The following is a 21,215-nucleotide window of genomic DNA, read 5'->3' as shown; positions in this document are numbered from 1 at the left end:
AAGGAAATTACACACTCATACAATCTTCAAAGTAGAGATGTGATGATCCCTCACAAAGGGGTGTTTACAAAAGGATGCTTATGCTGGGAAGGAGGCAAAACCTAAAGTCCTGTCCAAAGCTTGGAGTCTGTAGGGTTAGTATTACAGATAAGAGTCACAACACTATACATTTGAATGAGAGAGTCTACAATGTACTTGCTTGTGTACTGCTGCATGTTCTTCTTACAAATTCCCATCATAACCAATAGTATCACACCAGCTCCTGAAAGATTTCAAATCCATTCATTTCTCTACTCTAATTCTCAAAGGCATCATATGAGATAGTTGTGATTTCCATTTTATACACAGGAAAGTTAAAGAATCAGAGAAGTGAGTAACTTTCCCAAGGACAGAGGGTAAGTAAGAGAAAGGGTGGGAGCTAAAACTCAGTTCTCTGATTTTGGATGCAGTGAAAGAAACCCAGGGATTAGTACCTGCATTTCGTGGAAAGGGAACACAGCCTAGCATATGGAGTTGTAGAGCCATTTGCCCAGGGTTTCTGGAGAGATAATATAGTTATTTCACCAGAGAGTTACTGAGTTTCCTGATGAATACAGCAAAAGGCTGCTTTTACAATTTCCTTTGGCCAAGTAACAAATGCATTAGAATTGTCTTTAGTAAATGTTGATTTAAATGAAGGATTAAAAGTAATCACCTAAATCTTTCTTGAGAATACCTATTGTTTTTCAATGGCTTTTTTAATAAAACAGGTACAAGTATGAAAAGTTTAAGGAAAATATATCAGACTGAATATGCTAATCACATCAGCTCTACATATATAGATGGATGCTGGTGTATCACAGAAATGCCCCTAATGCAAATGGATGATAATTCTCCAAAGTTCTAATTAGTCAAGTATAACAGAGGGATAATAAACTCCAACATTCTTTTCTTTGGATATAAAAACAAAAACCATTCTAAGCTAAATTAAAAAATATTTTAATGTTTATTTATTTTTGAGAGAGACAGAGACAGAGAGAGAGAACAAGTGGGGGGTAAGGGCAGAGAAAGGAAGACACAGAATCTGAAGCAGGCTCCAGGCTCCAAGCTGTCAGCACAGAGCCCGACTTAGGGCTCGAACTCATGAACCATGAGATCGTGACCTGAGCTGAAGTGTCTGACACTTAGCCAACTGAGCCACCTATGCTAAGTTTTAAGTCCACCTAAGTCAATGTTTGCATGGGAGAATGTGAGAAGCAAATGCCATGTGGAATTTTTTTCAATATGGATTTCTACTTCCACAACCAAACAGCATGCTTCACCATTCAGGGCTTGTGATACAAAGCCCTGTGGTTGGTTTCCACAGTTTTTCCTGCCCTTTTATGTATGAACTCCCTCAGGTGAGCAGAGCTGGTTCTTGTTGCCTCTCTCCTGACAGTCCTCCTCCTCCTGTCTCCCTGAGGGTTACCTCCTCTGTCTCCGGGTGGCTCTCTGACCTAACAGCCCGTACACCCATACATTTCAGTATAAAGGTCCCCGTTTCCAGGATCCCTGAAATTTTGAATACTTGAAAAGATAATTCATTCCCTCACTGACCTATTCAAAAAGAATTTGCTGACTGACTACCTTCTCATCTGTTCACTTACCTGTAGGATAAAGTGCAAACTCCTGGGCAACGCATTGAGATCCTGCCACAACTGCCTCTCACCTGCCTTTCCACCTCAGCTCAGAACCACTAGCCTCTCTCCTCACATCCAGGGTCTTCTTGCATGTCTGCTCTTTGCCCAGGCTGCCTCTCTCCTCCTAGCATACACCCAGCTCCTTCTTTACTCGGGGCATTCCCATTTCTCTCTCAATCTCACACTCAAATATAACCTTCCTTCTGAAGTCTAATCGCACTTTCTCAGTTAGGTGCTCCCACAACATGCTCATTATTCTTGTCTCCATGTTAAAACAAAGCCCACCATATTAAATTTCCTTCATTTATGAGGGCTTGAGGGAGGATTAGTATGGTTGGTTAAATTGTCTTCTCCAAGAAATTTTGTTGAAGTCTTAACCCTAGCACTTTTGAATGTGACTGTATTTGAAAATAGGGTCTTTGCAGATGTAATCAAGTTAAGATGATGTCATACTGGATTAAGGTGGGCCAAATCCAATGACTGGTGTCCTTATAAGAAGAGAGGAATCTGACAGAGACACACAGACACAGAAGGAGGATGCATGTGAAGACAAAGGCAGAGATTGGAGTTTTACAGCTACAAGCCAAGGAATGCCAAGAATTCCTGGCAACCACCAGAAGCAAGAGAAGTATGGAACAGATTCTCCTTCAGGGCCTGGGAAGGAACCAATCTTGCTGACGCCTTGATTTCAAACTTTTAGCCTCCAGAATTGTGGGAGAATCAATTTCTGTTGTTGGAAGCTGCCCAGTTCATGGTCGTATGTCATGGCTGTCTTAGGAAATGAATACATTTGGTGATAGCTTCTGTACAAGCTCATATTCCCCACTAGCCCTCAGGGCTCCTGGAAATAGGGGCTGTGGTAATCCATACTTCTTCAGCCCCGGCACAGTACTAACCCCGGATAGATGCTTAACACGTCTGGGCCAAATGAGGGAACATGCTCAACAACATCCTTCTGGTTTTTTAGGTCAGTGGATCCCAAAAAGGGTTCACTTTCTCTGAGTGAGCGAGCTTAGGAATGAGGTGGAGAAATAACATTTTAGCCCCAGAACAGTAACTTATAGAAGACAAAGAGGAAAAAAAATCAAAGTGGGAAAAAATGTGTCAAAAACCTTGTAGGTGGATTGTAAGAGAAAGTGGAGGGCTGGGATCTGTCAGGGAGGGAGTGTTTTGAGTATTTTGGACTGTATTTGGAAACAAGCAATAAGTGATGATCATGCCCCGGAAGGAGATGCCACACTAGACTGAGGAGTTTAGGGTGGAGCGGACTAGGGGAGAGCAGGCGAGCAAGCAAATGATAGGGCTGGACTGGTGTTTGGGAGATGTTTATAAAGGGTCCTGAAGGCAAGGCAGGCGAGTTTAAATTCTATAAAATGGGGCATGGATTGTGATAGCATGTGCTTGTGTGACAGAAACAGGATAGAAACATGGGAAGCTACCAAAGTGGGGGCCCGAGAAGAAAGAGCATCAAGATGGCCAGGGGGCTGCTGAGGCAATCCTTAGGAGGGGACATCATGGGGACCAGCTGGGAGCTGAGGGGCAAAAGGAGGGAAAGGTCCCCTAGGGGACACCCCAGTTGCTTGTTGGCAGAGGACTCTTGTTTGGTGGGTACAGTGCACTCACCCCTTGGGCTCAGAGAAGATGACATGTTTGTTATCCCAGATGAATGTGTCTGGCTTCTATTTTTAGAAATCTTTTGCAAGATATTCCATAACTTCTCTCTATAAACTCATTTTAGCCTTTAATGGGTCTCCAGGCCAGGAGATTCTTCCTCTCATCCAAAACACAAATTCCTCACTTCAGAAGCACATTCCCCCCACTCCCCTCATTCTTTTCTGAACTAAGATGAAGAGTAAGAAGGTGTGGTCACTATTTCCTGTTGTGAGTCCTTCACACACTTAAGGCCAAGTCCCAACACATTCTCTGCTCCTCCTCTCCAAAAACAAAACAAAACAAAACAAAACAAAACAAAATATATTTTGCCTTATTTAAAGTTTTCTCATGGGGCCCTTCATTGTCTCTGTGGTTCTTCTCTAGTCTCTTTCTTGGGTGTTTCCTTGGTCAGGGGTACCAAACTGGGCATCCATAGATGTAGGGAAGGGCAGCAGTATAAACGGAGGCTGCAGAGTCAGACAGACAGAGGTTTTGATATCAGCTCCCCTGTCACCTGGTTGTATGCTCTTGAGCAAGCTGTGTAACCTCCCTGGGCCTCCATTTCCTCATCTGTAAAATGCATCCATAATATTTACCTTACACATGGAGAGTTGTGCCAGTTAAAAATAAAGTACATGAAATTCTTGAAAACAGTCTATAAATGACGGCTACCCATTGTCGGAGTAGGCTGGAGCAATGCTGATGACCTTGGGACAACCACCTTTCAAGGACTTTAATCAACACCAAGGGAATATGTGTGCTTAAACAACTCCACCACTACCTAGTTCAGACGGCCACGCTTGCTACCTCTGAAAGTCACAGAAAACACAAACTGGTCTTATTCTGATACAGCAAAATGGAGTACAGGGCGAGGGACCATGCAAGGGAATCACATTTTCAAACTTCCCTTCCACAGAAGTAGAGTTGCAGAAGAGATCAAATAGTTCCTTCATTTGCAAAGGGACTTGAGTAGTGCTATCTTTAAAACTCTCATACTGACTGAACAAAATCATTGGGACTTTTTTTTTAATTGGAGAAGACTCCCTCCTGCAGATAAACTCACTCTAATCAGCTCCTTTATTTCTGCCTCCCTCCATAACCTAGAAATGCTACTGTGTTAACAGTGTTTTCAACCAATGTGTACAGTGTGTTCTCAAGTAAATAAAATTGTGCAGTGAAAGCAAAAAGAAATATGTTATAATGCTAACAGTGTTTATTTCCTGGGGGACAATATTATTTGCTTTTCCACACTAAGCCTTAATTACTTGTATATAAAAAAATTGTTTAAGAAATGGTATATATAACTTTATAAAAATATGTTATCACAAATATTTAAAGATATGTTTCTCTAGTAAACTGCTGAAATGCACCAAAATGGTAATACTATTTCTCAGTGATGGTGCTATGAGTGATTGTTTTTTCTTTAACTTTTCTAAATTTTACAAATTATTTATAATATTTCAATTATATAATCATATTTTATGATATAGTATTAAAATTCATAATGCTAAATGCATTCAAAAAATTTATCAAGATAAATAAAGAGGAAAAACTGTATGTCATCTATTGCTACACTGATGATTCATATCCTATCACTGACAGGTATTTATCTGTCCCTCTCAGATAATCATCAAATCTCAGAATTTTATGGGTTTCTGAGTCATGTAAAATGACCATTATTTGATGTAGGTTCTTTCTTTGTAATAATGAGAATATTAATAATAATCTAGCATCAATGTGCCAAGCTTCTGCAATAGCCACTTTAAATAAACTGCTTCATTGGAACTTCAAAATAATGCTATGGTACTTAGGTAAGGTACTTGAAGCAGGCCGAGTAACATCCTGAAAATGTCCATGTTCCAATGCCTAGAAGTTGTGAATATGAATATGTTAGTTTATATGGCAAAAGGCAATCAAGGTTGCAGGTGGAATTGAAATTGGCGGTCAGCTGACCTTGAGATGGGGACATGATCCTCGATTATCTGAGTAGGTTCAGTATCATCATAAGGATCCTTTTAAGTGGAAAAGGGAGGCAGAAGGAGACTATCCGAAGGATGCCATGTTGAGAAAAATTTGACTGGCCATTGCTGGCTTTAAAGATGGAAGGGGGGCCACACCTGTGTGGCTCAGTTAGGTAAGTCCGCTTTTGGCTGAGGTCATAATCTCAAGGTTTGTGAGTTGGAGCCCCGCATCCGGCTCTGTGCTGACAGCTCAGAGCCTGGAGCCTGCTTCAGATTCTGTGTCTCCCTCTCTCTCTACCCCTCCCCCACTCATGCTCTGTCTCTCTCTGTGTCTCAAAAATGAATATGTTAAAAAAAAAAAAAAAGAAGATGGAAGGGGGCTGGAGCCAAGGAATGCAGGCAACTTCCAGGTACAAGAAAAGGTAAAGAAATGGAGTCTCCCTTAGAACCTCCAGGAAGGAATGTAGCCCTGATAATGAATGCCTTGAGTTTAGCCCAGTGAGACCTAGTTCACATTTCTGACCTCCAGAACTGTAATATAATAGTGTTGTTTTTAGCCACTAAATTTGTGTAATTTGCTATAGCATTCATGGGAAACAAATGTAGTACTATATTCCAATTTTACAGGTGAGCAGACTGAGGCTTAGAAGAGCAACTTGATTAAGGTAGCATGTAATTCCAGCATTTATATCCAGCTTGTCTGACGATAGCACCTGCATCCTTCAGCACTTGGCCCCACTGGAGCCCCAGATGTTTGTCTAGCACCTGCCTGAACGTTTAATACTTGAAAATGCACTCCCAGATAGCCCCCTGCACTTGAGGATGGTTTTAACTGGTAGGACTGATGTCCTACATTTGGTGCTTAAAGTGGTCTTTCTAGTTATTTTCCCTACTGATTCATCATGCAAAATAACCTAATTCCTCCTTTATGAGAAATACTTTTTAAATATTTGAGGTCAGTAATCACTTCTCCCCAAGTCTTCTCTTCTTTGGGTGAAATAATCCCAGATTCAGCCTTTCCTTGTAAGACATTAAATTCTAGCACTTTCCTGACCTCTTTCCTCTGGAAAGCATCCAGACTGTCAACATCCATCTGAGGACCCAGCCAGTTCTTACCTTACTTTGAATTCGTGTACTTTGATTTTCTTCCATGAGGTTATCACACTGACCTTAGCCCTTCTGAACTTGATTATATATTACATCTTGAGCTCTTTGATGGAAATATTTTTAAAAATCAATCAACCAATACTGATAATTTTTGGATTATCTGGCCTAAAGACTTGAACACATAGCTTGCTTTCAAGTTCCTTTTGATATTATCGCAAACTGATTCCACTTTTTGTTGACATGAATCATACCTTTCTTGTTTTAGCCTAGCAGGGGCTAGAAGCAAATGCCTGTTAAGCTATAGTAAGGAACAGTTCTGGCAAACCAGAAACTTTGTAAGGGGCCTCGAGATATCATAGGTTGCTCCTGTGTACCAGTCTGAGAAGTGGTGCTGTCTGTTCCAATGCACAGGAGAGACAGAAGGAAAATGAAGGAAATGTGAAAGATTCAATGTGATTTCGTCAGATTATTTCAAATACTGTGAATCTTTTAGGGCAGAGAGACCTGCTCACAAATATTCATAACAGCCTTCTAAAATCTTTGACCATCCATAGCTCTAAATGATACATGTTGCTATTCCCTTGTTTCTGAAAAGAATCAAGGGCTGACTGTAAACAAATAAGACAGCAAAAGCAACAAAACAACAAAACAAAAAAAAACAAAAAATGACACAACACAACAAAAGCAAAAACAAAAAACCCCCAAAAGCAAACAAAAACAAAACAAAAAACCCCAAACCAAAACAAAACAAAAACCCCCCTAAACTGATATAATTGCATAATGATGAATGCTTGGTGAAAAAAACATGAACCCACATTTCATTCATTCATTTCACTCCCTGCATCTCTTCCAAGGAGGGGTCTGGGGAGAGTGGGGAATAAAACATTTTTGTGGGCTATTATATAAACATTCTAGTAATTAAGTCAGCTGCTCTGTTAGAACTGACTTGAAGAGTCAAAGGTACTTGAACGTAAGACATAAGGTTTGCATTTCCTTTATAAATACCTACGGGAGTAAGAATAAAAATAGAAATTCCACAATCAACTTCATTTGGGGCTTTTCTGAATTCCAAATGTTTGAAAAAATCATTTGATATATTGAGGGAAAAAGGTGCAAACAGCTTGAGCCTCTGGGTCCCTAGGGCATGTCTCTCTTAGGGTGCCAAATATTTGACAGGGAGGAGCAAAACCCAATTCAGGGCACAGAATGAAGCCTCCAATGGTGAGGATTCCAACCCTGCTGTGTCTGATGCTATTGTGCCTTCATGCTTTGGGAAAGTCAAACATCTGGGCTGTAACTCTGGGCTGCCTTACTGGGCTCCTGGAAAGAAAACCTTAGAATGGTTTCATTTTCAGATAAAAAAAGAAAATCCTATGTAAATGCTGACACAGTCTATGCTTGTGACTACAGAGCATACTACAGGTATTCAAGAGAAGAGGGCCTTTCATTTCCAAAATTGTATGATTTGAGCTTTGCTGGCTTCTATTTTGCCTTCCACAGAATATCTCTGTTAAATCCAAAGTAGGAGAAGAGGTGCTTAGTGGATGAGGCAAGAGTCAGCATGAATGGAGGATCATCACCTCTCCAGTGTCTCACTGCCCTTGGTCTACCCTCTACCCACCGATGGCGCACTCCATGGCCCCAGCTGATAAGCCCTAGGTATCCATGGAGCACATGGCACCTGTCCACAACTTCCCCTTACTCACTCCTACCCCGTTTCTTCTGCTACCATGTCAGCCGGAATCTGTGACCCCACTCTTGATCCTGTCTCTAGTCTGGACTTGGCATTTGGACTTAGAATCTCTGGTATTCAGACCCCCACCTCTGCCTCTTGAACAGTCATGGAGTCTATAAAGAGAATTTTCTCTATAGTCCTATAGGATTGACCTGGCTAATTGATGCCACCCTCCCATTCCCTAGGAGAGGGATTTGCACAGATTCAATGTATCACAGATGGGGTCTCCTCCAACTTTTAGTTGGCATCCAACGTTTCAGTTCAAAGGCCATTCCAATAAAGCAAAGGCCACATGATGGCTGAATCCTACTAGCCACTCTATCAGAAAAGCTTTCTATTGGCAATTTAAGGCAATGCTTTCCTAATGCTTGTCAATCAACTATTTTCAACAACAGATGTTTATTGATTACCTACTGTGTGCCAAAAACTTACACATGATCTCATGCTTATAGCAGCCTTGCAAGATTTTCAGGGGAGGAAGCAAAGGATTAAAGAGATTAAGTAACTTGCCCAAGGTCACACAGCTAGTAAGTACCAGGGCCAAGTTTTGATGCCAACGTAGACTATACCCTGCTGCTTCATTCTATAAATATCTGTTAAGTGTTTAGTTATTTGCAAGATGTATTTCCAACCTCTTAAGGTCTCAGGCTACATTAGGGCTTCTGAGGGAACCCCTCATCAACTATTCCATGGGCCTGGTTCCAAGAAAGCTAACACTCTAGCATCTGTTAATTACCCCAGGGCTTTTGGGAAAGGTGGTCAGCTTTTGGTAGGAATGAAGCACTGTTTCGGTCCCTTTGAAGGGCCTAACAGGAAATATCTTGCTTCACCCTAAACTGCTGAGGGACATATTCAAGTGGATGGCACTCAACAGGTTTGGAATAACACATTCTTCAAGTGCTCTGAGTTTCTGACCAACAACGAAAAAATTCCACAGTTAGACTTCTCTTTCTGGACACTCAACCACAGTGACATTGCAATTTGGTAGCTTTCATGTATATATCTCACTCACACACACACACACACACACACACACACACACACACACACACACACAGCTTCATAGAGAGTTAATCCATAAACTTCATGAAGGACTGGTTCTTGGGTATCTGGAAGACTTTCGTGGATATCTGGAAGGCTTTAGCTCCTCTGCTAATACTGACTACTGCCTGTTTGAGGTACTTATAATCCCTTCCCTCCTCGTTAGTTGAAGCCCTCTTTCCTCCATTCTTTTACCTTTATTGCAAACTTCCTTCCACCTTGTGAGCCCTGGCAAATGTGAGGTTTACTGAAAAAATAAATTCCTCTCTCCCTGCCAGGGCCAGCTCATGGCAGTGAAATCTGCATCGCTGCAAGGAGCCCCACACTTAGAAGGGCTCTGTACTTGGTGTAATTAATGGTCTGCTGTTACTGACTTGGAATTCTTAACAATTTTGAAAAAGGGATTCTGTATTTAACATTGCACTGGGCCACACAAATCACATAATCAGTCCTTCTGCATGCTGTGGACATTGAGAGAGGAGAAGAGTCATACCACATGAGTTAAGAATGAATGGTGCACCTGTGGTTCCCCTTTGGAACTCAGCAGGCTTTTTCCCGTGAGAGGCAATCCTCGGGTGGATAGAGCTGGTAAAAGCTCTACCCTCCTTAGCCTAATGTTTTCATCACCAAATGGGGATAGCAGCACATAATCTGCATGTTATTCTGTTGAGTCGGATCATGTATATAGTACCTGTCAGAGTGTTTGATATTTGATCAATGAGATCCATGGGAAATACCAGGTATAGAAAACAGAGTTTGAACTCTGGAGGAGTCTAGGAACTAGCTTAAAATTGCATCAGCTCTGGTGCTTAAAAAGATGTATGACTTGGGGCACCTGGGTGGCTCAGTCAGTTAAGATCTGACTTTGGCTCAGATCATGATTTCATGGTTTGTGAGTTCAAGCACCACAGTGGGCTCTCTGTTGTCAGGGTAGAGCTCGCTTCAGATCCTCTGTCTTCTTCTCTCTTTCTGACCCTCCTCTTCTCATGAATAGATAAACATTTATTAAAAAAAAAATAAAGAGGCATGACTTCAAATAGATGACTTGGCTTCTCCCAGCCTCAGTGTCTTTATCTGTAAAATGCCTTTATCTAATATTTACCTTGTAGGGTGATCATGGGATTTCAATAATCGAATGTATTTAAAGAACCTAGTTTATCACCTGGGAAGAGCTCAAAAAATAATAGTTCTTAGTTTGGTTCCCTTGTAACATCATTTCTGTAGTTTAAACTCACAGGTGATGTAGGGATACAACCATTAATTAGTGTCTTACACTATGTAAATTCTTTCATGCTATATGACCTATAAAATGGGACCTCCTTGTATGTGAAAATCACATTGTAAAAAATATTTGAAGATTATTCTTCCTTCTTTGCTAGACTGTGAATTCCCTGAAGGCAAAACCGGGTCTTATTTACCCTTGTAGCCTAGAACACCTTCTAACATATGTTAGAATCCTCAGTTAAATCAAATCTGTCTTCTGTTGTTTATGCCAACTACAAGATGATAATTTTCATAATATTCCTAAATTAACAATTAATCATTAGCCTGTCAATGATTAGGATGTACAGTGTACCAAATATAGCCCCATCTCTGCCATTAAAGGCTTTTTTATCCTTGCCCATCACATGTGGCTCATTTTCCTGCATCCTTGGGTCTGATTCTTGCTCCATTAACAAAGCTATTTCCACTAGGGACATAACTCAGTTTTGTGCAACCAATCACCTTCTCTGGCAACAATCTGTGTAGAGAAGCCACTGGAGGAAAAATTTCCTAAAACCCCAACCAAACCTCAAACCCCGTTTAAGATTCAAAGAAGCCTCAGAATGGTGACTTCTTAACCATTTGAGGGCTATGTGTCCTGTGAGAGCCTCCTCATTGTTATGGACTTTCTCTCCAGAAAATTATATTCAAGTTTTATATATAATTTCGAAATGTTCTCGGAGCTCCTGTAGCCTTTGTACCTCAGGTAAAACAATTTTGTGAGAAGAGCCCAGAAAACTGAATGAGCAGTGTGAAAGAATCAAGTTATCTGATAAATTCTAGCCCTGTTCAAAACGCACTGCCAAGTTCAAATCAAGACAAAATAAAACAGATACAACACCCTAGATTTAACCCCAGGGTTATCCCCGAGGGCCCAGTCCTGCACCTTAACAGTAAGGGCATCCAGCCAAGCACTGACTATTCTCTGGAAAACCTAAGTTCAACCGAGTAAAATGAAGCCTTGTTTGATAATATCGTTTACATTTCCAAATCCCGGGTATCAAGCTTTCTTCCTATCCCTTGTGGCCCTTCCTAAGTTTAGCCGCTGGTGTAATGGGGTAACCATGGCAACAACCACCTGCCTATTTAAAACCATCTCCAAAGCTAAATAAGGAAGCCTGAGGAAAATGGCTGCTCGCCTGCCTCTCAGTGGACAAACTGGGCACTCCTGAGTGTTTTCAACATGAGCAAGCAGGCACGGGAGAAGCAGCACGGACTCAAAGTTCTTAATGGGAAGTGTCCTAGGACCTTGTGAAACAGGGCCCACCTCTGTGCCACTCTGTCTCCGCTTATTTGCAGACACATGGATTTACACACAAATCTGTGTGTCTGTCATCCCAGGCAATCACGCCACCTTGACCTTGACCAGGGGAAGGGTGTGTACCTCACTGCAGGGTAGTCTTATTAATGGAACTGGGAGAGTGGGAAAGAAAAACAGTTGCCAGATTGCCAGGAAATGTGCAATTACAGCTTCCTTTTTTTTTTTTTTCCCTGATAGAGGTATCTTCCTAATTGTATTTCATCATGTGGATAATTGATGATTACTCTATTTATGCCCTATGTTGACCTATTGATTTCTGGAATACGGAGAAATTTCTCCCTCCCTCTGCTTCCTCACTCTCTACAACCTATAGGGGCTTTGCTTCTTCCCTGCCAAGAGACCGGCACCACTTGCTCTACCCCAAGCATCCTGCCTCTCTCACTCCTTGTTATCTTATATATTTGGTTCTTTCAGCCTGGGCAGCCCTTCTCTGTCAATCTGGCAAACACATCCTTATTTTCCGTGTCTTGGCATCTGCATGGTTGGGAAGCCCCACCACACCAAATTCCATGCCCTTGCTTTGTGTTCCCATAGGTTGCCTGTATTCACACCACTTAACACAAGTCGCTCTGCATGTCTGCAGTACTGGACCATCAGCCCTTGCATGTGTTTATCCAAAACACCTACAGAACAGTGCCTGGTACAGAGTATGTTTTCAAAGGCTAGTGTTTAATGGATGAATGAACAGAGCCCTGGTGGATTTCACAAGCATAGGGCATCTTAACAAGTACAGGTGTAGGACTATGCATAAGGTCCCCTGTGAAAAAGAGGACCCAAAAAGTCTACAGTGGACAGAAGAGAATGAATATTTAGTGTGGATGTGAGAGTGACACAGAAGGTATGGGGCAGGCATGGGGTCAGCTGATCTGTGAGTCCGTGGTTGCAGTAAGAGTGGGGCTGGTACCACTCTTAACCATCACCTGTCAGTAGCGATTCGTGAGTGTGCACGAGCTGTGTGAGACAGCCAGATGGCATATGCCTGGGACACAACGCTCTCCCCAAGGAGAGGAGTTCAGCTATTAGATCCCACAGATCACTTTTTCTAAAGCTGAAGTATGTTACATTAAAGACTTTCTTTTTTCCAGTTAACCCCCCAGCAGTGAGGTCAGGGGAAAGGAATAGGGATGAAAACAATGGTGCTCTTTGGGGATGTGAGGCTTTAAATAGCTGTTTTCCGACAGGACTGGGCCTCTGCTCTGAAGAGGATCCTATCTGCTAACTAAGTTACTCCCTTCAGGCTCCGTCTGCATTCTTCCTACCCTCCTGCTTGAGAGTGGGGTGGGATCCAGTGGTCATCTTGAAATGGCACAACAAAGAGAAAAAAAGATGGAAATCAACCAGAGCGAAGAAAAAAAGAAAGGAGGAAGAATGGGGAAAGGTATTTTAACAATCCCAGGGGTAGCTATATGCCAGTCAAACTCACTTCTTGCAAGTGCCCTCCCGCCAGCAAGAAGGGCTTAGTTTTGTTTGCAAATGATCTAGTTTTCTCTCTCTCTCCTTGTATTTTTGGACCTAACATCCAGGTTACCCACAGGGTGTGCAGGCTGAGGCTGGAATGTGGGGGGCTCGCGGTCTCACCGCGCCTGCAGGGGGCCTCCCTCTGCTGCCCCCTGCTGTCAGGGGATGTGGAGGCCCCTCCCTCTCCCTTTGAGACCAAGAGAAGCTGAGCCCCCTGCCCTTCTGCCTGCCCCTCCCCAGAGAAATTCCGGGGGGCTGGGGCTGCAAGAGCTTTCGGTCTGGAGAAAGCGGCCAAGCCCCTAAAGAGGGTTACAGTTAGCTAAGAGCAGATCCCCACCTCTCAAGGCGGGCACACCACACCCTCCTTGCCAGCCCAACTAGCCCTCCCTCTGCACAGCATCCTCTGGGAGGGGAGGGCCGGTTTCTGACACTGTTTTCTGCTTGGAAATGGAAACCTTCCTTCCGGCAACGTGGCAGGAAAGCCACGTCCTTGGGCGGCCGGGCCAAGAACGTTTGGGTGAGAGCAGGTGGAGGCCTCTGTCCCGCGGAGGCGGGCGGGGCGGGGCCCACGGGCAGTGCAGCCTGAGCGGCAGCCTTATGGCATTCTTACCTGCTGTTGAATTTTTCAGGGTGCTTCTCTCTCATCACGTGGAATCTGTGTGCAATGGAAGCATCCTGAAAGGGAAAGAGAGGAAAACAGACACCTGGTTAGTGGTCACGACCGTGCACACAGGCTCTCACTGAAGTCCCCCAAACCTTGAGAGCTCATGTCAGAGAGGAGAACCTGAGGCTCCCACAAAGGGCGAACACCAGGTCCAAGGCTAGGGGCTAAGGCCACCAATGCTTGTGGAACCCATGCCAGTTGACTCCTTGCAGCTTTCCCTCTGCCTCAGTTCAGGGTAAATGAAGGGGGCAGCGCTGCCCTTTGAGAAGAGAGAGGGTGTCTGTGTGTGGGGGCAGTTACAGTGCAGAAACCCATGTGTGGAGCTGAGTGTGAATTTCTGGAAATACCTTGCCATATTAACTCTTTTAAAAAATACTTTTTATTTTGGAATATTTTAAGACTCATAAGAAGTTGCAAAAATAGTACAGAGAGTTCCTGTATCCCTTTCACCCAGCTTCCCCCAATAACATCTTATGTAACTATAGTACATTGTCAAAACCAGAAAACTGACGTTGGTAGATGCTGTTATATATTAACTCTAATCATCCTTATCAGTAGAAATAATTAGTGGCATTGAATAACAGGCTTAGTAGATAATAAAAATATATTTAAACTTCTGGCTTCTGTTTCTTGATCTCCACAGAAAGGACTTTCCCCAAGGTCAAGAAGAATCACAATTCCACATTCTAAATGTACACTCTGCTGTCCTATTGGCACACCCCTTTGCTGTGCTACTGTCCACCTGCTCCTCAGAACTCAGGAAGGCTCCCATGATGCCATGCTTCTGTGTGCTCCATCTCCTGACCAGAACTTCTCAGTCCCATCTGCAGCCTACACGTCATGCCACCTCGAGTTCTCCCACTTGTTTCTAGCATCTCTGATCTCTAGAACCATCCCTGAGCTTTAGACCTGAAACTGAGCTCATCTTTCCAGCTCACACTTGGTCTTTCACCCTCATGAACAGTCTCCTCTTCCCGCAGGAGAATGTGTTCTGCTCCTTCACCACTCAGTCCTCATGTGAGCATGCTCGGTGCGGGTGGTGGGCTTTAGAAATAGACAGGAGAATCGGGCTGGGGTGGGGAGTGACACAGAAATAAGGGAGCTGACTCAGACACGTGCAGGAAAAAAGCTACAGAAACTCATCTACCAGACCATGTGACTAAAACAGAACTGAAATTCCATTTCAGTGAATGTGTATTAATTTCATTTCTTGATACGGACCCACAGGAGATAATTTCTAAATGTTGTCATTATTTTTTTCGCATCAGGAGGTAGAGTTCAGTGAAGAAGCTTTTTTGGAGCACACACTGTGTGTGGTGACTAAACTACAGGCTCAAGGTGGAGACAGAAAGTCCAGAGCAAGTTGGGGGCAAAGAGGGGCTTTTGTAAGACTGGTACTTAGCAGAGGAGTCAACCCAGCTTACAGCTCACCACAGAGGCAAGTCGAGGATATGGGCTTAGTTTGTGGTTGGAAAATGTTCCCTGCTGAAATAATGTTCTGGGAATTTAACATTCAAGCTCTAGTTATTGTTTCATTTTTCCTTTAAGTCCCATGGAGGGTTGCAGATCTTGGTTAGGCACCCCTGTGGACACGAGGTGGGAGATGCACAAAGCCCCTGAGGCCTCTGTCTGGGGAGCAGGGGGGCACAGCCTCCTCCAGGCAGCGGGCCTTCCTTCTCCCTCCTGCACTCTGAGCAAGTTTCAGTGAGCCCTGAATAAGATTCATGTGACATCTGTCAAGGGCTTCTCTAGGATTCAAGAAAACATTTCATCTACTTGCGTTTCTTTGAAGCACTAATTTTCATCTGTCTGGAAAAAAGAAAAGAAAGAAAGAAAACGAAAGAAAAAAAGCCATCACATGTTGCCTAGCATGATTTGTACTTTGCAACCACCCCCCACCCTGCCCTCCACCAGCACTGTGGTGACTGGCTCCTGGGTTTCTTATTTTCCCGAATTTGTGCATGGGCTCCTCACTCTCTGCATAGTTCTGATTATTCTGTGTGTGTGTGTGTGTGTGTGTGTGTGTGTGTGTGTGTACATACACAAAGCTTCTTTTCACAGAGACCAGCCTTTACAATATTATTAGCTAAGCATGTGGTTCCAGTGTAATCTCCTGATAAACACACAAAGTAGCAGGGGAGAGCTGAGCAGTCCCTTTCCTGTTCAGTCTTGAAACGGCAATGCTGATAAAGACTCTGACTCTGACCATGTTGCTTTACCTGGAGATTTACCTTCGCCTTCTGTTGAGTTCTGTGTCCCGCACTGAGCTGGGTGTATTTATACTCAATCGTGATTTCTTTTAAATTTTGGAAGCCAGTGCTACCGTGAGTCAAACTCTTTCTTGGTAATAATGACAGCAAAATGAGACTTCTGTTCTGAAGGGGCAAGGGGACAGAGACTGGAATTGTAATGATGGCATTTCTGAAGGCCATACTCTCTGGGGTCCTTCCTGCAAGGTAGGGGTGCGGAGGAGAAGATGGGCTGCTCTTTCCTGAGCTAAAACTAAAAATCCAAAAGATTTTTGTGCCCCTTCCAAATACAAGCAGCTGTCATTTGGACTCTGAGATACTTGGATGTCTGGGCCAGTGCTGTCCAATAGACATAAATAGAAAATTTCCCAGTAGCCACATTTAAAGAGTGAAAAGAAAAAGGTGAAATTAATAATATATTTTCATCAACAAGTATTATCACTACAACATGTAGTTAATATAAAAATTATTGAGATATTGAGACACCTGGGTGGCTCAGTCAGTTAAGTGTCTGACTTGATTTCGGCTCAGATCAGGATCTCACAGTTCGTGAATTCGAGCCCCACATCAGGCTCTGTGCAGACAGCACGGATCCTACTTGGGATTCTTCCTCTCTCTCTGCCCTTCCCCCACCTTCCGTCTCTCAAAATAAATAAATAAAACCTTAAAAAATTGAGATATTTACAATTCTTTCCTAGTCCTTTTTGAAATTTGGTATGTTTTATACTTTTAGCATCTCTAAATTTAGACTAGGACCATTTCAGGTACACAGTTGCCACATGTGACTGATGGCTATCACACCAGACAAATGCAGGTCTAAGTCACTGTGGCACCTCACGCTGATAAAAAAGACAAAGGAGACAATAAAGCAGATTATTTGGAATCTGGATTGTTCTGAAAAGTTACGGCCGATTGGAGGATGAAAAAGAGTGTAGACCCCTTGTCCCAGACATCTCTCAGTGAGCCCCACTGTCTTAGTACTGCCTGGCCCTCACAGGTGACAGGCAAGAACATGACACTGAGGGAATCCAAAATGTTGCAGCGAAAATGATAACTTTTTGGAAATTTCCGAATGGGCTCATCATGGTGGAGACTTAACTGGTGAAGCCTGATAAATACAATCTGTAAGATGGAAGTTAGTGTGCGGGTTACTGTGATGACTGTGGCCTCTCCATGGCCCCTGGGTTCCCTTAGCATCAGAAATAGATTTCATTGAATCAAGGGATTAGCTGTTCACTCCTCCTGTTAAGGCTCAGTGAAAGCAGAGCCTCTGAGGCATTTGGAGTTACACATACCCCAGGAATTATTTCACAGTCCCAAACTTCCTGTCACTGATACCTGGCCATCCTGACATTTCTGCAAATCCAAAAATAAAGAGCAGAGATGAGGAGGCCAGAGAGGCCAGAGGAAGTAGCAGCCTGGGTGACTGTTTAGTATCTCCTGCCAATGGATGAGTTAGGGGGACTGAGAAGGCCAACTATCTCAATTCTTCACTGGTAGGGGACCGGCAGGTTCATACGTAGATGATGGAAATGTGGTGGACTGAGGTCACAGTCGCCCTCTAAACAGGCCAGGAGAGTGTGTACTGATTATCCCTCCATGTATTACATGGATTCTATTGGCACCAAGGGGACCAGGTGAACGTGTCAGGGCAAAATCTTTACCACCTGGGGCCACCACAGCAATGGTTATTGTCATTGTCTTTATACACGCAAGGCAGCAGACATCTGTTATCGGTTAAGATATTCCAGGTCCTTCAAAAGAGGCAAAGACTTTGCAAGGCTCTCTTTGCCAAAGAGGTCTGACTTTAATTATCACAAGGAAGTAAAATTGTGGGTTGGTTTACATACCTACTTCTCCTCTTACAAAGTTTGGGAAGTCAAACAGGGAGGAAGAGCTTCTGCAAATGTCAGCCCCAGATTGTGTTAGGGTTGTGTGTTGGCTACTTGTTTTCTCAAGAATTTCCCTTTCCAACTTTTAAAGAGTGAGCATACAAACCCAGCAAACATTTTACTGAGAGACGCCTGAGGGTACACCAAGGAGATAAAAAGACAGTCCTAATTTCTCACTGCTTGCAATAAAATGTTAAATATGCACAGGCTAAAGGTGTATGAAAAAAATCATGAGAAAGATACTGTGAAGTTTTTATAACTTGGAAGCTGAATGGATTGGATTATTATAAGTCAGCCCCAGGCAAATAAATACCCTGGCTACTGAGTGTGATGGAGAATCTGTTTGTATGCATTTCCTTGGGGGGACAATGAGCTGTCTTGCTCCTTCCTCCTGTCCCTCAACTTCCTTCCTTCCTACTTATTTGTAAGAATGAATTAAAACCATGATCAACATGGCTCTTGGGATTAGGGCTAGGCTATCTAGTTAAGGTGAAGTTGTTTACTCCTTTTTGGTGTGTTAATCCATCTGATTAGGAAATACGGGGTGAGTGAATTTTTTTGCATATCGCACTGTTTAGAGACAGACCAAGAGGTATTAGGAATCATGTCTTGGCAGTCAGAGCTGAGTGTGTTAAGAAAGAGAAGACGTGGAGCTAAAGATTCTGAAGGTCGCCATGGCTGTAAGCTGCTGTCTAGAAGTCTCTAGGCCGGGTATCCAGCCCTGCTGCTCAGTTCTCCCTTTTGTCTGGCTGCTTATAGAGGCTGGGTCCCCTCCTTTCTATCATTTTCCCCCTTCATCTAGTTCGGTTCTGGTTTCTGCTCCTGTATAGCTCCACTTCCTTTGACCATTCTTCCCTGTTCTGATCGGGTATCTCCACTCACTGAAGACTTTGTTGGGGCCATCCACATCAGAATTCTCTCAGAGGCCTGTTAAAAATGCCAACTCGAAGACCTTGTTCAAACCAACCAAATCAGGGTCTGTCATGGGGGTGGAATTTACACTTCTGGCAAAGGGTGCTGGTGAGCCCTCACACGTTAGCTGTTGAGACTCCCCACACGACGCTGCTGTGAGGAGGAACGTCTGAAGATGGAGGGGGCTGTGCAGAGGCCCCACAGCCATGGCCCACAGCTCAGTGAGCTCTGGTGCTGACACTCGTGGTTCCAGCTCCACCACTCACCAGCTGCGACCTGTCTCCTTCTAGTTCTGAGCTACAGTTCCTCCTTACAAAATGCCAGAGGATAATGCCTATATCTACCAATAGGGAACTGCGCCTGCTGTGCAGCAGGCACTCCATAACTGTTAGCAAGCTATACTCTGCTTACTATAGGAAAAAGGCACAAGTGTTTGTGAGGTTGTCATGATGGGAAGCCCATGCTCCGGAAGCCTCCTGAACGCCAGACTGTCATGCACCTCCTACTGGCAATAGCTGAAGGCTGTGTGTTCCCATTGGGGGAAGCAATGCTAAAGCTGTTGACCCAAAAAGGAGAGGGAACTTTAAGCCAAGAAAAGGAGTGAGGGGTCTGCCTAGGTCACTGAGGAGGCAGCTGGAAGAGGCCTAGGGAAAAGTGTCTCCTCCACCTGAGGCCAGGGGCACTGAGGAGGTAAACCAGTTGGGGGCACAGAGCTCCCGAAACATGCTGCCAGTCCAGTCATCCAGCCTGTCAGACCCTGACTCTGTGTCCAGCAACGCCTCTGTCTTTTGTTGTAGTAATAGAAAGGAGTCAGAAAATGAAAGCAAACTCGTCCATTTGACTTTCTGTTTCCTCACCTTTAAAACTGAGAGATTACTGCCCTTCAATGTAGTTGTGAGAATTAAAAAAAACAAACCTATAAATATGGTAAATTTTAAATCTAGTAAATATAATGTATTTTAAAACATCCTCTTCCGTGGCTCTCTCTTAGTCTTCTAATTAAAAAACAAAATCATTTCCTTAAATCTGCTCTTCCCCCAAGCTATCTATTATTTTCCCCTTCTACTTCCTTTCTCTTTTAAAGCCACCACCAGTTTCAAAAGAGGCACAGGTAAGGATGGTTGACAAGTATAGGTATCACACAATCTGGGCCTAGATGGTGGGTTTGGAGGGACTCATTTACATATGAGAGTGGGCAGCATAATTCCACAGGCAGGGAAACAGGAATGACCGTAAGGCACAGTGTGCCTGTGTCAATTCCCAGCCTTCACTAGTCAAATGTCCTGAGGTCCCATCTGTAACATGGGGACTGTGGGGACAATGATACCTGAAAGACTGTGATGAGGATTGCAAGATACAAGGTCTAGCATAGAGGAGAGCACATAATAGGTGCTCAATAAATGCTAGTATCTTGGGGCACCTGGGTGGCTCAGTCAGCTAAGTGGCCGACTTTGGCTCGGGTCATGATCTTGCGGTTTGTGAGTTTGAGCCCCACGTTGGGCTCTGTGCTGACAGCTCAGAGCCTGGAGCCTGCTTCACATTCTGTGTCTCCTCTCTCTGCCTTTCCCCCGCTCATGCTCTGTCTCTCTGTCCCGCAAAAATAAATAAACACAAACAAATTTTTTAAATAAATAAATTAAAAAAAAATTCTAGTATCTTTGTTGCATCCCCCTCCAAAATCCCAGCTCTATCTCTGGAATAGATAGTTCTCTTTTCTCCCCAATCTCATTCTCAACAGTTTTGGAAACAGTGTCCATACCAGTCATCTCTGAACTAGAAGCTGAGTTCAGTAAAACAAACTAACTGAGTTGTGCTAAATGGGCTGGGGGCTGGGGAAAGAAAGAGAAATGTGACACTGTTCTTGTGCTGTGTGTGTGTGTGTGTGTGTGTGTGTGTGTGTGTGTTGTTGGGGTTATTGGGGGTTGTGTTAGAGGGGTGTGTTGGGTGTATGTGCATTGTGTGTGTGCTAGGTGTATGTATATTGAGATGTGTGTTAGAGTGTGTGTGTGTTGGGTGTGTTAGGGGTGTGTATTGGGTGTATGTGTTTTAGGGGTGTTAGGGGGTGTGTTGGGTGTATGTATGTTGTGCATGTTGTGTGTGTTAGGTATACGTGTATTGGGGTGTGTGTTAGGGGTGTGCGTTGGGTGTATGTGTGTTGGATGTATTGGGGGTGTGTGTTAGAGGTGTGTGTTGGGTATATGTGTTGTGTGTGTGTGTTTTGGGAGTATGTGTTAGAGGAGTGTGTTTGGTGTAAGTGTATCGGGAGTGTGTGTTAGGGTGTATGCTGGGAGTATGTGTGTT

The 21,215-nt window shown here is 43.6% G+C and overlaps 1 protein-coding gene across 3 annotated transcripts in view; it reads right to left on the bottom strand.

Moving 5' to 3' along the window:
- The window catches only part of DGKG (diacylglycerol kinase gamma), a 210,241-nt gene that overhangs the window by 81,871 nt on the left and 107,155 nt on the right, over nt 1-21,215 (bottom strand). For all 3 annotated transcript variants that reach the window (XM_029939689.1, XM_029939690.1, XM_029939692.1), the window contains one exon: nt 13,808-13,872. In XM_029939689.1, coding sequence (XP_029795549.1) covers nt 13,808-13,872 — 65 coding nt within the window. The remainder of the gene's footprint in view (nt 1-13,807; nt 13,873-21,215) is intronic.

Source organism: Suricata suricatta, chromosome 5, assembly GCF_006229205.1.
Source record: "Suricata suricatta isolate VVHF042 chromosome 5, meerkat_22Aug2017_6uvM2_HiC, whole genome shotgun sequence".
In the NCBI taxonomy this organism is placed as follows: Eukaryota; Metazoa; Chordata; class Mammalia; order Carnivora; family Herpestidae; genus Suricata; species Suricata suricatta.
Note: the sequence above shows the minus strand (reverse complement) of the source record. Positions and strands in the feature narration are given on the sequence as shown.